The sequence below is a fragment of the Ooceraea biroi genome, chromosome 11, assembly GCF_003672135.1.
Source record: "Ooceraea biroi isolate clonal line C1 chromosome 11, Obir_v5.4, whole genome shotgun sequence".
Taxonomy (NCBI): Eukaryota; Metazoa; Arthropoda; class Insecta; order Hymenoptera; family Formicidae; genus Ooceraea; species Ooceraea biroi.
Genome location: NC_039516.1, coordinates 3,226,708 through 3,243,320, shown reverse-complemented (window position 1 = coordinate 3,243,320; position 16,613 = coordinate 3,226,708). Strand labels below are relative to the sequence as shown.

The 16,613-nt window shown below is 45.3% G+C and overlaps 1 protein-coding gene across 2 annotated transcripts in view; it reads right to left on the bottom strand.

Moving 5' to 3' along the window:
- Positions 1-9,529: 9,529 nt before the first annotated feature.
- LOC105288188 (leucine-rich repeat-containing protein 24) overlaps positions 9,530-16,613 on the bottom strand; it is a 96,726-nt gene continuing 89,642 nt past the window's right edge. For both annotated transcript variants that reach the window (XM_011354252.3, XM_011354251.3), the window contains one exon: positions 9,530-16,581. In XM_011354252.3, the coding sequence (XP_011352554.1) occupies positions 15,300-16,581 (1,282 nt within the window). In that variant the 3' untranslated portion in view covers positions 9,530-15,299. The remainder of the gene's footprint in view (positions 16,582-16,613) is intronic.

The window sequence follows — 16,613 nt, the reverse complement described above, 5'->3', positions numbered from 1 at the left end:
TCACTTTCCTCCGGGCAGCCCAATTCAAACGCGAATGCGAGTAGTCACTGAAGATTCCCACAGGACATTCGGAGATTTATCGAAGGAATCGGAACAAGCGCGATCAGGGACGGACAGTTGTTTATCGCGCCTTCGATCCGGCCCTTGAAAAATGTAAGGGACAGGGCTCTCATTGACTTTACGATGCGGAGTCCTCTGAATCTACTCTCAGTGATAAGAGTTCCTTCTCGCTCGCGCTCGCTTGTCCGCCCCTGCGGCGCGAGCAGGAGGATGAAATGGTCAGTGAACGCCGACCGGAAGGAAGCAGGAGCGCAGATTCGATACGTTCGCTCGTGTCGGAGCACTTTCTTAAATTAGTTACAAGGCGGCTATCTTTCCTCTTCTTTACGCCTTCCTCTCTCTCTCTCTTGCTCTTTATCTCTTCCTGCTCTCCGTCCCCCGGGTCGCTCCCCGAAGGCATCCATTGTGGCTTCCGTCCCGGTGAATAGTGGCCTCGTCCAATTACTTTTTAATCTCCCGCTACATCGCACCAAGCTCGATATCTCCTCCCGATTATACAGTTCTCCTGCGAGGTTACACGGGGTGTCCCGAAAGCACAGGAGTCGGTGGCTTGGCTCCACTTTTGGCGAGTACGAAGTTGAATCCGTCTTTAAAGAGCTTAATTGCTGCGGTAATTACAGAGTTTTTTTTAATAACTTTCTCTCTCTCTTGGGAAATCACTCTAATTTTCAACGAATCGGACATCCCTTACATCCACCGCAGAGAACACATAATACAAAAGTAATCATTCTTTTAGGATAGAAGAGAGAAAATGGAATTAATCGGAATTAATGATCCACGCTGCGTGTGCGTTGATTTAATAAATATTTATCGAGAGGAAGAGATAACGATGATCTCCCCGACATTTTCCTCTGCACGAGAATAGGATTATTTTTTGCCGATTTCTGATCGCTGTCCTAATTTCGTCCCAATTTTGATCGTATTATTTGCAGCGGGTCTCTCATGGTAGATTATAACTTCCTTTGATTACTCCCAGTTCCCTAGCGAATGGACTCCGGGAGTACTCACGAGAGGACGTGTCGTCCAATTAAAAGTTTTTATTTATTTAGCACCCGCATCTCGACGAGATATCGAGAATTTAATTCGATGATGTTCATTGGACCGATACGAACATCAATCGGATCGGCAGAATGAATAGCTGATTCACGAATAATTTTTCACGACGGTCGCATTCGAATTATCTCTCACGGGGATAACTCCCCCGTGGCGAAATAAATTTGCACAGAACCACATAGAGATGTTAGATTAACGTTCATATTTAACGTCTTAAAACAGCGTTAGCGCACCGTCTCTTTGCGTGGCCACCGGATTACATTTTCACGATGCAATTATCCTGCGAGGAGCTGGATGTGTTGCGGACAGGACCGCGGCGAGTGCGAAGGGGTGGATCGTCCCTTACATTTCTCACGAGTCCGGATAGAAACGGCAATAAATAATCGTCTGCGTCTGATCGCACACCCGCGCGTATCACTTGTCTCGGCCGGTCCCCAAACGACTTCCTTGACGTTTATACATTGGACGCGAAAAAAGTTCAATAATAGGAATCGCGCTTTATGTATCGACGATTTGTACTCGTCGCCGAAGCCCCTCGAACTCCCTCGCGAAATCGCGCGATGGAACTCCATTCGACCAAATTCGGCAGAGGAAGGACAGACAGCATTATGCAGGACCGTCCATAGACGCGTTGCGACAGATAAACGGATTGTGGCCGGCACGCACGGTATTGTCGAACGTGTCTCAAGCGTGTGAAAAATAGAAATCGCTTTTTCTTTTTTTCCCACGTATCTTTTTCGTTTGTACAATATATGCTTGGTAGGCAAGAACGTCGCGGACATTTAATCACACTCTTTTTTCGGATGGCGCTCAGCGAATGCATTATATATTTAATGGTAGAAGAAGGACGCGAGAGCCATGATAAATCACGATAAATCCATCAATCGCTCACTGGATGGCCATTGATTTTACAGTTGCGGTTCGCAGATGATCGATAACGGCGGCGAAGCCGTGCGAAGCAATCGCGGCAAGCGATCTCCTCTTCTTCCAAAGAAAATTCCTTTCGGCGTAAAATCGTATTCCGCAATTCCCCGTACGTCCCTGTCTGTTTGCGCCGAGTTCGCATCCAGTTCGAGAAGTGAACGGAAGCGATTCCGAACGGTTCGCGGATAGATCGCGCAACTCGTATACTGTAGGGGTGCGGCGGCTCGCGCGGAATTGCAAAAATGTTTTAGCCCTCTTCCGCCGTGTGTCCGCTAACGTACAAGCGCGTCCGGAGTTAGCGAACACAAGTTCTTTGATGTAGCCGCCGCCGCAAGAACAGGCGCGCAGGACGAGAGAAAGATTTCATTATACTCCGAGACCATGCCGCCGCTGCTGGAGCACATAGTAAGGTAATACGCGTACATATTAACATGCATATGCAGCACGGAATTTGCATGAGCAAAGTGGAAACGCGTGGAAGCAAATAAATAATGCAGCTGCAATTAAACATGTATAATAACTTGTAATTAAATCATGTAACTGCACAGATATACGCGCCTGCGTGTATCCAGATTAAATAATGCGTGCGTACGTGTGTGATAGCTCTAGTGGGTCAATTTATGCGCGAAGAGATTAATTCAAGACTCTCAAAGGGCGATGTACAAAGTGGATGGCAGAGTTTGCCTCGCGCGATTCGGGAACTTTGAGTTCGGCCAAGCCGGACTCAATCGACGCGCGCGACTGAGAATGCGCTTATTGAGAAGTACTAGCCGGAAAATTTCCGCCGTTAGAAATTAACGAGGAAATTTCGCCCACTGCTGAGAAATCCCTCACGGAGAGGTGGCGCCGACCGATTGTTTTCCGTCCTCGTAAGCGTCTGAAAGTGAATCGAATGGAGTTCAGCGATCTCGACGGGCTCACCGGGAGCGCCCGTTATCAGGATGATCCACTTATGACTTATCATCCTCTCTACATTCCCCGGAGGTCGATCGCTCCGGCGAGAGCGCTCTCACTCGCGCGTTTCCATAATTATGCTACAACCAAAAATCCAGTCGAGTGCACGCGGAGAGTTGGAGCAAGGGTACTCTTATTTACAAGGTTGAACAGCGATGTGCAGAGGGTATTTTCGAGGGTAGCGCGCGTTCCCTCAACTTCGTGGAACATGTCTAAAATCCCGATTTCTACGGAGAAATAGGACGTGTCGTTTTTATCTTGCACTTTCTGGTCGCAGGACATCCAGCGGGGATGATGATCGGAATAAGGCGCGCAGTAAGAGCCCGGAGACGGATCGAATGCGAATTAGATATAACTCCTCGGAAAGTACGTGGTGTCCGATGAGAAGAAGCATAAACCGGGAAGGAACAGTCGATATCTCTCCGGCTATCGGTGTGGCGAGGGAGGAGCGGGCGGGCGGTAGGGACCGATAACGACATCTCCCAAAGGGCTGCGGTCAGATAGGAAAAGAAGGAGCCCTGAAGGGCCGAGGAGGTAAGGAACTGCGGTGAAAGGGACGAAGGAAGAAGAGAGACGGACGGAGAGAAAGATCGGGAAGGGTTCCATCTGAAAACTTTCTTTATGGGTTACGTCGACTCGTAAAATCCCGCGCAAATCGACTACGGGCTCTACGAAATGGATGCGAGCGGGACTATTGCGGTTGACGAAAATCGACGGAGGCTGGCAAGGAGATTAGATTGTTCATTCATGTTGGGTGCTCCAGGTACCAAAGTACCAAAGCACCGGAAAAGCGATAGACTGTTACGGATACGACGACACGGTACCGTCTGAATCGCTAGTCACCGTACCGTGTACGGAACGCGAAATGCATTCGCATCGTGCGGTTAAATTCGCGCCCTAACCGGCCGTAAGGAGCGATCGAACTCTCGTAAGATGGCAAAATTACATGGGATCGGAGATACGCGGAGATGGGCATAATTCTGGCGCGAGCGGCACGTTCGTTCCAGTGTGCACGTATACTTGCGGATTTAAGTGGCGTATTCAACGCCAGAACTTGCCGCGGTGCGCCTGGAAAAATCTTCCGCCCGGCGACGCCGAAAGCTAAGGGCAACGCCCGTAATTGAGTCCCACCGGCAACTCCGCCCCGAGTCGCATAAGGGCGAAGTACTTCCGCGTGCAATATACTCGTGTTCTAATTTGCCGCTCGTAACGTTACCTGAAATCAGTCCGTGGCATTTACGTCTAATCGGGGCGAAAAGGAAAAAGAGAGAAAGAGAAAGAGATATGGTGACAGCGAAGTCTCTGCCAAGGGCGGCGGCGACGACACTGAAGGGAAGAGAGAAACTTTACATGTCACGGCGTAAGGAGCGCGCCGTTTAATTTCCTGTTTATAATTCGCGACATCGCAAAGTTGCTTAAAATACAGCGGTGAAGAGCTGAAGCGGATCACTTCCCGCAGAAACTGGAGCAAATTCCTGAAGGGAACAGAAAAACCCCGCATCGAGAGTAGGGGTGAATAAGTTTACTCTCCCGCTTTCCCGTTCGCGTGATCGCGCTAATCCTTTCTCGTGTATCGCTTATTGTGTTCGTGATGCATCATTAAAAGAACCTTTATGAGGATTATGTGATTTCACCGAACTTTTTACGCGTTCTTTATGCTCCAGCAGTACCGGGATCGCGGTTTATCTCATTATTGAAATTCATTCAGGGTATTAAAAAACGTAATCGATAGGACGCGCGACTGAATACGTGGTAATGACACATCGACGATGGCACTGTAGCACTGTACTTTCCAGTTTCGAGCACGATCGCTTGATCGCATCGAAATTCGCCCGATCGGTTTCCACCTTCGCGCGCGTGCACGACGCGTCCGGATCGTTGGAGCGATCCGAGACGGCTCGGAACGACTCGATTCGCCGTCGGACGAGCGTCGATACAAGATTTCAGTCTCGGAGTTTTACGGCCCCCGAACCCTTTCGCTACGAGCTATTTAACCTTTCAACCTCTTTACGGACGTTAAACCTCTGCTAACCGACTTCCGGCGTGTCGGCCGACCGGAAACTAATCGGCGTTTCTATCGCGAGCGATCGTAATAGAATCGTCCAAGTTTCTTGATGGAGGGAAAAAGCCGATCGCATTGGATATTGGAACATCCTGTCTCTAACGCTGCAACAAAATGACATCTCCAGCCTTATCTGCGCGTCGAGAGAACTGCGTGCGTTCGAGTAAACTTCGGTTTTGACTCCTTGCAGATTCTGCCGTATAAATCCTCGGTTCACCAATCCCTAATTACGCAGATTCTTAGTTCTAGTTTCGCAGAGTTTAGTTCCATATTCTGGCTCCAGAGACCCTGGGACTATCTCTCTGGATTCTGGATTACATAAATCCGCTCGATTAACAAACCCTCGAGACAGTCTTCTGCAGAGACTGATGGACGCCGCAGATTTTCCTAGAGATCTCAACAGAATCTAATCCATTAGACGACGACGAATCGAGCGATTAAATAGCTTTTCTATCTAGAGCGGCTTATTCGTCACGTGACTCATTTTTGAGACGTTCGTATTAAAAATCGCGACTGCACAATTTCCGCAATCTCTCTCTTTCTCTTTTTCTATTTTGCAGTCACGGGATGATTGGACGCGGCGCTTTACGTCCCGGACCAGTTGGAAGCTCACTTAGTTTTCGACTGTTCGATACAACGGACTCGGCTCCGGGGGTTTAATATCCGTAAAGAGAGATAGGGCGGTTAAATAGCTCGTAGCGAAGGGGGGTTTTTGGGGTCGCGCCATAAAACTCGGCCAGCGTTTCCGCGTCGCCGAGGAATTATTACAGAAAATTCTCAGCTGACGCGCGCTGGCGCAGCCAAGCGGCTGAATTTTTCGTCAGTTCACCATTTTGTCGCCGCTTTCGGCGGCATTATTGATGTTTGCATTTCCAGATATATATACCTAGATTAAGATAAAACCGACCAGGAATGTCGTGGAAATGCTTCGTGAATTATTCAATTGTGTTTCGCGAAAATTTTGCAAATCAAGATTGTCGCAATTTGCCTACGTAAACGTAAAATTCTCGAGCTCTACGAGAGCCGTAGTCGAAAACCGAGAAGTTACGCGCGAACGTGCGACTGCATAAATTTGTGATTTTATGTTAACACGCAACAATTGAACGCGAACTCTCATGGTTATTGCAACTGCATTTGTTTACGTATTTATGTGCTGCCTTTGTCACATGGGAGACCTATATTTTGTGAAATAACGAGCGAATATTGGACAATTTCGTAATACAATGCATGTTACGTGTATTCACATTAATCTATAATAAGCAATAACGTATTTTTTAGGCTTTTTCAACCTGTCGATTGTTTGCAATACGTTCTTCATTTATTTCTGATATATAAATGGAATGTCATTACCCGATCACTACTCATAACTCGAAATATAAGTGGACATTATTTAAAACTGGGTCGATCATGACTCCCGTAAAGCATCTTTTTTCGACTTATTCTTTATTTTAATATTCTCTTTTTTAATATAGCCAGCGAGACTCGGTAAGTCCCAATGAGATTCTTAGATATTGCAGAACTCTTTTCCTGGCGTTCTCTCTTTCTCTCTTTCTTTCCTTCCCTTGGCGGTTTCCCCTCATCGATCCAATTATCTTGCAGAGAAGTCGTCTTTTTTCGTCGTGCTTTTTTTTCGCGATTCGTTCCTTCGTCATTCGTCAGAATATTAACGTGGCCCACTTGAGCGACTCTCGCCGGGGGTCGGCTCTTATGGGGGCTGGAGTTTCCAGAAAGTTTCCTTAAATACGCGTGAGTTCCTCGAGAGACTGGGATCGGCAATGTAACGACTAAAAATTGTCCAATTATTTTCACGGTGTGCGGAAAAGCGTCTCACGTCACGACGTACGGAGACGATTCAGCCTGCCGTGAAGAGCGCCGAAGTGAAAGATTATCGAGTGCGCGAGTTTCGCGACATTTTTCGTCGAGCAAGTCTCGCCATCGTTTCACAACCGTGAATTTTATTTTTGTGGCACGTCGAACTTTTCTGATAAAACGATGAAATAATAATAGTAAAATACGTACCAAAAACATAAAGGAGAACGTTTATTAGATGCGTGAAGTTTTGATAAATTACGAGTATCGCTCACGAGAGTGAAGAAGTTTGATTTAATTAAATAAAATTTTAGTCCGGGGGGGAAAATGGATGCTGCAAAATTTCAGTATCGCAACTTCTGAGCGCTGAAGTGGAACAGCATTGATTATACGGAGTTTTGCCACGGGTCTTGCGACATTTTCCTGCGGGCGCCTCCGCGATCCGCAGTTGTGGATTTCATTTCCACATTGTGAATTTTATTTCTGCCGTGAATTTTATTTCTATTATAAATTTTATTCCCATGGCTCGCGGAAATATTTTCTTGAAATTGTGAAATAACACAATGTTGAATGACATGTCGATATACAACAGTTAGGTCAAAAATAGATTTCACTTAAAAAAAAAAAGAAAAAAAACGGTATGCACTAAAAATGTTTCTATTGTGCGAATATTTGTGAAAATGTCTTCAGTATGGGTTATACATCCGCAAGAAATATTTGTGATCTAGTCTATCAGCTGTGATTAAATTTTCAGTCGCATTGGTTGAAGTTATTACATGATAACGTCCCTTTGAATACACATTAAGCGTGATACCGCATTCAGCGCGCCGTTCATAATTAAAACTCGACCCGCGACATTAATAAAACGTCGGATTCATGCCGGGAGAATAGCGTGAGGCGGGTTCGTGTCATCGATTAGTGTCGCCAGAGCGACAAATAATTGCACGACGTGCGCAATGCCAGGCGCGTCACCCCGACTATCCGTAATTTCTCGTTATTCCGATTTTGAAATCGGTTTCTCGTCGTTCTCAACGATAAAGCGCTCTATCTGTCCCGGTCATCGATCCCGCCCCGGGAATACATATCAGCCTTACCTCTGCAATACGTGGAAACAGAGAAAAGAAAACTTCTTATCTCGCTGCCTTAAATTCCCTCGGTGATCTTCTCGAGGACGCCGGCCGGATACAAGTTACTTTGTAGTTTCCCTTTGTAATATCCACCGGCAAAAAGTCTTCTCCTTCCTGGCGTGTAACCAGGAAAGTCCGACGTTCCTAAATGGCAATGGGTTAGATGGAAATCATGAGATCATGCCGTATGGCGGGCTGAACAGTGAAAATATCTCGAGTTACGCGCGTGTTTTCGAGCCGCGTCCGTCTCCTACCTAAATCCCTTTTATCCTGTCGCGCTTCTTTCGGGCGATTTCCCCTAGAAGCATACGATTTGCGAGCTACGCTGTAATCCCTTTGCGACCAGTTTAACGCGTTTGTCACGAGATTACCCTGCAGACTCGGCTGCGTGTCGTTTTATTAATGCTAACACCTACCCGGGTAGAAATTTGGTCTGGCATGCCTGATCTAGCGTATGCCAAATAAGGCCCGAATACGATTTTGATCGGTATACCGGATTCGGCATGCCAGATCCGATAATTATTTGGCATGCCGAATATTTAGTCTGACATGACTGATCTAGCGTATGCCAAATAAGGCCCGAATACGATTTTTGATCGGTATACCGGATTCGGCATGCCAGATCCAATAATTATTTGACATGTCGAATATTCTTTTTTTCTGATTTACCAAGCGACCGATAGATGGCCAGGCCAAGCGTGACGTTCTCGCAAGAAACATTTGCTTATCACGTTATAAATAACCATCCGGAAAACCTCAGTGGACTGAAAAAAATAAGCAGTGGCCTATTATAAATCATTAATATTAATTAATTGAGACAATTGTGAAGTTAAATTGTCGTTTTACGGGAGGTACGGGGGGATTTTGATTAAATTGTCAGAATAATTAATTGGCAGTGTTTTTTCGAATTTTATAGCATTGTTTAAAATCGGCAGTGGTATACCAAATTTTGAGTTGTGAATTCCCCCCTGCGTTTACTTAGGAACAGATACGGCAGACATGATCCGATCCAAACTTGTAAAATGCGTTACACCCCTTATCCGGGCCGAATTTGGTTTACCGAATCAGGACCGAATGTCAGAGCCGGCATGCCTTACTCGGCCCTAACTTTTACCAAACATAATTTCTACCCGGGTAAATGTTAAAAATTAAAACACGCACGGATACGAGCAACTACTACTCAGATTACCGCGACAAACTTCGCTAGATTTTACACGACGATTACAACACGCGACTTATATTACGATTATGACCGACATGAATAAATATTAAATCTACAAATGAAATCGCGAAACGCACTCTGCAGATGCAGAGCTAACGTATTGAACAAGTACCTCTGCAGTTTGTTCTCTTAGTTCAACGTGTTAACTCCTCTACGAGATAAAGATTCCTCGCAATTTCTCACGTTGCCGTGATACATGTCAACTACGACCGCGCGATGAAGGAACGCTTACATAATCTTTCCTCGGAAGCTGCAGCGGAAACGGGAAATGGATCGTGGTACGCGCAGCGTATAAAGAAAAAGAAATAAGAACCGGGCTTTAATACAAAAGCTATCTTTATTCCTTTAATCTCATATCAGTCGTGAAAAATCCTTCGCTACATCCAAAGTACGTACGACATGTGCAGAATCGAATACATTACGTTATACACGGTAATACAAATCGTATTGCTCAATCGTTCGGAACATCGTGTGTACTGCACGCGTGTGTTCGGTATGTGTACAGTGTGTGTGTACATTTGTGTACGTATCCGTGTGCATGTATGAAAGTAAGTACGCAAAACGAATGTGTGCGTCCGTCCGTATATGCAGGATTGTGCCTGTGTCCTGGAGTCGTAACTCTCCGCAGGAGTTTTATACGGTCGAGAAGGGAGGGTGGTTTATGCGTGGAAAAAGGGAGCGGTGGAGTGGCAGGACGGGTGGTTTCGAAGGAGATCGATTCGAGTGTGGCTTCGGCCCTCATTTTCTCGTGTATACTTAACGTTATCCCGCTCGGCTCTCTCCTCTTTTCGCTTTTCGCTCTTATCCTTCCCGTCACTCACACACGCACGCACATACACACGCAACACTCACGTACACAGCCTTGTCCATAATCAACCTCGCAGCATGAGAATTCATAAACTTCCCGCGTTCGCCACATAATATCCTTCCGCCAGAGTACTTACTCTACAAAAGAACAAAATCAACTTGTTTGCCATATTGTTATACTCTATTGAAAATAGATAGTTATAAGTCGACAGTATTTCTTCCAACATTTTCGAGTTGCCAGATCAGAATATGCAAAATATTTAAATCTAGACATAATAATTAATTATAACAATTCCCGATAGTCCCCGGAGGGACGTTTCCCATTTAACCGAGGTACGTTCCGCCGTCGTCATCCCGTCTCTCCCCTCAACTTCTAACTGACGTGCATATCCGACGGGAGGAGTTACCCAGAGTTTCGTTAGCTGGCTGATTAATGCATCGACGTGTGATTACATTTACCGGAAAGCATCGTAGCGGCACGTTGTGAATGCGAGGGAAGTTAATAGGGCGGGTTCCCTTTCCTCGCGAGATTTTCCCCGGCGTGAATGTTTCACTGCGCGAGTCTGCAAGAGGAAAGCCGATTAATATTCACGACCGATCTCGGGACGCTAAGCCTTTATACGATGAAATTCCGCGCGTATGATTTCCTTAGGAAATTTAATTCGGTCGATTTATCAGAGCAAAATTTTGTTTCTGAAGTATTCCCATCCACGTTGAAAATATTGAAAGTCGCGAAAGTTGAAACAATCGGAAGTTCTAGAAGAAAAGAAGAAGAAAAATATCACCCAACTCGTATAATTTCCTTATGAAATACATTTCGAAAAATGCGGTCCGTACAAATTCTCGAGGAAAATCTGGGAAAGCTTCCCGAGACATTTTCACTAAAAACGACATCGTTACCGAACAAGCTCGCGGCCGCGGCGGTTATAATTAGTGTGCACAGACGAGAAGAGATAAATAAGAAATAAAAACGCGAACAATGGACAAAGAGAGTGAGGAATGCATTTTAACTCGGACAAACGAGCGAATGCAATTCCACTGTGAGCAAGATCGTTAAACTTTGCCACTGTTTTTCTTGTTCCCGCATTTAATCGCTGGATCGTCAATTCGGCAAAAATACATACGAAGGAAGTGACAGACCGGCAATGATGAAAATTTCATCTACGAAAAAAACGATTTAGAAGAACGGCGTTGAAGTGGAAACGAAAAAATCGAACTTCCTAGTTTAGATTTTTTTGCAAGAGAGAAATTGTTTTGAATGTACTTTTATTTTCTTTCCACCGGATTTTAATCGATGCGAATAAATATGCATGAAGCCACTAGAATGTTCTATGAAAAATTTTCACCTATGGAAAATGTTATCTTGGAAACTCGGACTTCTTTAAAAAATGTAAAATCGACGTGGAATCTTACGCTTCTAATCCCTTTGATACGTGAAATAATCATCTTTACGAGGTTTCCCTCAAGGAGATGCATTTTATCGCGAAATTTAATTTCACATAACGATATTATTTATTCAACCCACAGGCGAGGTCTTTCAGGAAAGCCCTTTAGGAAGTTTCTTAAGGAAATAGCGATTAAACGTAGCGCTGTACGTTGTGTAATTATTTATTTTCCTAAGAAATATTTTTCAGCACTTGAATCGCAATATTTAAATATCTAATAAATATTCCATATTCTATGCATTTTCTTTTTTCTTTTTCTTCAAGTGAAAAAAGTAAATACAAAAAAGACAGAAGAATTTCATTAAAATATGTAGCAATGTTACATAATTTATCATAATGGTATCATGTAAAACGATCTCGATGTAATTTTAAATTTCAAACAATTTTTGCTGAACTTGAGTTCGATTGAACATTTGCGATTTTAACATAATAATATTTTCGTCAGAAATTTTGTCGAAAATACGGCCTAATGGTTCGCCTATTTGTGGTAGATTAATTGAAATTTGCAAAATTGACCACGCGCCTCGAAGTTATTCTCGTTAGCAAGCTCGTTTAAAAAGTTCTAATTAAATGAAACGGTGAATACGAAACTCTCTTTGCAGAATATCGTCACTGCGTGAAATTGCATTCGCTCCTACAACTCCATACACAGAATTTCGAAAAGTTGACGATCCCGATAATATTGCGCAAACAAAAAATATACCTTATTATTCGCGACTTTTTCAAGAATGTTTATGGTCATTTCCTTTTCAAAGAAAATATTTCCATTTAATTAAAAAACAATTATTTTAATTTCAATATGTCAATTGTCTTTCTCTATCTCGTTTCATCAATTTGAAAGTGCAGGATTTTAATTTAATTTAAAACAGCTAATTTTAATTGACTACAAGAGACCGTTTTAATTCCCTGGCGTATCAGGAACTTCTCTTGTCTAAGACATTCTCGTTTCGCCTGAAATTTCTCGAAACGTAAATAAATTAGTTGTCTCGGAACACATACAGGATGAAATATTGTTATATGCGAAACTCTAAGGGAAGACGAATTTCGAGTTATCTCGTCGGCAAAGCTTAAGGGACACGGCAGGATTCTATATCCTTGCGAATCACCAGACTGGAAGGCAAACACTGTTCATCCGTGAATCGTGTCATGATTACGACGAAAGGAAAGGAAACCAGTTTCCTCGCCGAGTACTTCTAACGACGAAAGGGTCGTCCAGGACTCGACCCTTCCTCAAAGCGCATTCTCTCGTCACATCCGGCGCCAGCTTGCACTTATGATAATTCGTCATCAGTCCATCAGCATTTTCCAAATTGTCGGAAGTCGCGAACTCCGCTTGTACGAGGTGTTACCCCGTAGTACTTTTTCGTACGGAAACAGCAAAAACGCTCAATTTTTATTCCAGTCCAAATCTATCGACCGTGATGAACCGGCTGAATATCTGAGAGAGCGAAGCCAGCTCGAATCGTAGTCTCGAAGACACCTTTAAAAAATAACTACTTTCACCGGTTCTTGTTCCTTAGTGGTTCCTTAGTAGTCGCGCCATATAATATGTATATATCTATCTGTGTTGTGTGTATATATAATATATTTATGTATACGCACATATGTATATAGCTTTACAGGGCGTCCCAGAAAAGACGTATACCACTCTCGCAGATTGAAATTAACTCGCGAAATGTTCCTCAGCGAGATATTGAGCCTAATGAAATAATGAAACGAAAACAATTTGGATAAATCGTCGTTCCTTAAAATTCTGATAAATGAAATTCAGTGTCGAGTCGAATTACGTTACGTCGAGTCCCTTAATCCTCTCGATTCCTCTCTCAAGCTTTTAATTTTCTTCTTCTAGAAAAAATCAAGATTAATGGGTTTCTTTCGCTTTCGGAAGCCTTTGAAAATTTCCTCGGAGGAAATCCTCAGAGACCTCTCATCGATGCAATCTCGGTATACACTGTTTTCAGAGCACCCTGTACGTTCAACGATCTCTGTACATCAGGTCGAGCGTCACTGCGGCTTCCTAATCGCGCACAGTTCGCCAGTCTTAAACACCAAGTTAACATTATTATCACTACAGCAGAATCGCTACAACTGCGTCTCCGCCTGAAACGCCGAGACCGAGAGTCCTCGATCGAAATCAACGATATCTGTTCTGTGAATCTAGAACAAAGTGCTGCCGGAGGGTGCGGGGATGGTTTGAGCAGATTTCCGGGCCATGAGCATCACCTATCGCGCACGTATGGGGGATGCAACACCATTTTCTCGAACCTAACAACAGCAGAGCAATCTGAGAACCATCGGAATTAATTAACGCGCACAGATCACTTTTTCATCATCACAAATCCGACGAACAGTACAATAAACTTTATATCTCTTCGATATAATAATAGTCCGCTAAAAAAATCCTGCAAAATTATCTTTGAAGGTCGCGTTACAGGAGCAAACCATAATTATAAACGTCCTCAAATATCTATATGTAACATTCACGATTAAAGAGGACAGTCTTCTTCTTGCATCATCTTTATATTTTTATCGACTCGTCCGTCCTGCAATTATCGATTTATCGCAACTGTTAAAACTTTCCGGAGTCAACATGAACAATTAAATTTAATTAATGTCGCATTTCTCAGCGAATCCTGACGGAGGAATCGCTTTGAGCACCAGTCACGTCCTTGCGCGCGATGCTGAAAGCGCGTCTTCGGTGTCCCCGAGACGCGTTTCACTCGATCGAGTCCGCCAAACATTTATCTATCACTTTAAGGATCAGTCACGCCATCTTGGTTCCTTTTCAGCGCGGCCGAACGTTTTCTCCTTGGAGCGCGTCCAAAGAACGTCGCCGTATTTCACGAGCGCGCGACACGCCGTTTAAATAAATCCGGCCGCCATTTTTATGTCCGAAAAAGCACTCGCCGCATTTAAACGCGATCCGCGTAAATTTTTTGGGGTCGATTTCCCTCGAATGCACCGGGGGATCGACGCGTCCTACCATTGAACATCTGCGTCGTTCTCCTTGATTCTGACGAGGACTGTGCACCGCGACGACATTCGAGACGTGCCTTCTGATTAATCTATTACGTTTCCACCGTGTCCTTTGTTCGCGCCGTCTCGGACGGACCTGTTCCGCCAATCACATCCTGGACCCTGTTATCCTCCGTGAATTAATCTGGTAACGTGACGAGGACAGATTTCCTCCTTGATGCCGGTAGTACGGGTCGTTCGTCGTTTCATTAAGGTCTTCATGCCTGACATCTGACGCGCGTGGGAGGTAATTGTAAAAATTACGCGAAAAGTTCTATGCAAATGTATAGGTCGTTAAGCTTGCTGGATCAATATTCTGAGCAAAAGCAACGGGGACAGATTCTTCTTCTTGAACTGTCACGATGTTACCATCGCTGATGGACACGTACAAAAATTTGTGTACGAATATGACACAGACACTGTTTTTCCCGAACTAATTTCTTCGTACTCGAAACAAACTTGAAAGACGGTCTACGGATATTCACATATATTTGTGCGAGTTATACGACCGCTCAAGAATTTGCTATCACAAAATAGAGCTTCTCTTGAGAAAATAATGAGCTACTCCTTCGAGTTATTTTAAGGAAAATTTGTGCATTGAAACTTCTTCACTCCCGGGAAACTTCAACTATGTGCGGTAGACTTTTCGCAGAAGAATCTCAATCGCTTCCAAGAAATCTTTACTCCAAGGTAGATCCGTGGAAAACGGATATAACCACGAGAAGCGAATGATAATGTCTGTGTTATTCACAGTAGATTCAGAACGTCTCCCACGCTTTTCAGACCAGATTGTGTTTCTCTCATGGTCTCTTGGCGATTTTTCATACATCCATAGCATCTCCCACGTAGCCCTCATCAGGACTCTCCGGATGATTCGGAGGCTGGAGCTCCTCCGCCCTCGCGGCAGCCGCGGCTGCAGCTTCGCGAGCGGTTTTGCCGAGAAGAGACCTCGGTGACAGTGGAGTGGTCTCGCCCCTATAAGCCGCCGGGGGTGATGGTATGAAGGGTACTTCCGGGAAGACAGCGACCGGCGAAACTGGCGACTGAACGGGCAGCTGTTGCTGAATCGGTTGCTCGACCGGTTGAATCGCTAGTGGTGGTGGCATTATCTGTTGCTGTTGGTGTTGTTGTTGCGACTGCTGCTGCTGTTGCAACTGCTGCTGATGCAATGGATAGGGGTAACCCTCAGCGGTGTATCTGGCGTCAGTTCGCGGTAGAACGAGATCGTAACCCGGCGATCTCGCCAGAAACTCAGCTTCGCGCGAGTACCGAGCTGCCGGCGAAGCCGCCGAGCCGGGCTCCGACATCCTCTGCCGTAGTCTCGGCAGGGTGCTGGCGGTGAAAGAGATCTTGGGCAGGCCAAAGTTCAGTGGGTAACCGTCCTGATCCAGATAACTCATCTGCGGCAGAACCGGCGGTGGTCGCAGGTCAGGCTGCAGCGGATAACCCGAGTCGTATTCCAAAATCTGTCGGTCGGCACCTCCGGTTCGCTGATGGTGTCGCCCGTACAACTGACCGTACCCTACCTCAGTGGTCTCGGGTACTTCATTGATCAGATCCGGCTCGGTCAGATACTTGGCGACTGGACTGGCTACCCGGTAAGCGTCTAAGTTGTTTCTGGAGTGTTCCCGGTGTTCCAGAGTGGCCGCCCGACTGATTTCCCGCTCGGTGTAGGACACCATCTGTTGATGCTCCAGGCCGATCAGGCTCCCGTTACCTTTCCGGCAGGAACTGCTAGTGGTATCCTTCGTGATAGGCAGTACCGACTTGCTTTGTGTCACCAACGCCTTTGAATTGCGCTTCCGATCGCGACGACGTTTCTTCGCGCAGTATATCACGCTGCCCACTAGACAACCCAGCGCCAATAGGGTGCCCACCAGTGCACCTGCGGCTATCGCGGCCACGTAGCCGGATGCGGGATTGTCGGAGGGTGGCTCCACAGTGGGCTTCTCGCGGAAGAGCACGCGAAGGGACAGATTTGCCTCCGCGGATCCTGCGTTGTTGTCCGCGATGCACCTGTAGACACCCTCATCGAGCGACTCAACCGAGTAGAGAAACAGTGTGCTGCTTATATTGGTCCCGCCTCGTTGTCGGTAGATGCATCTGCAACAAATCCATAGGAATATGGTTCAATA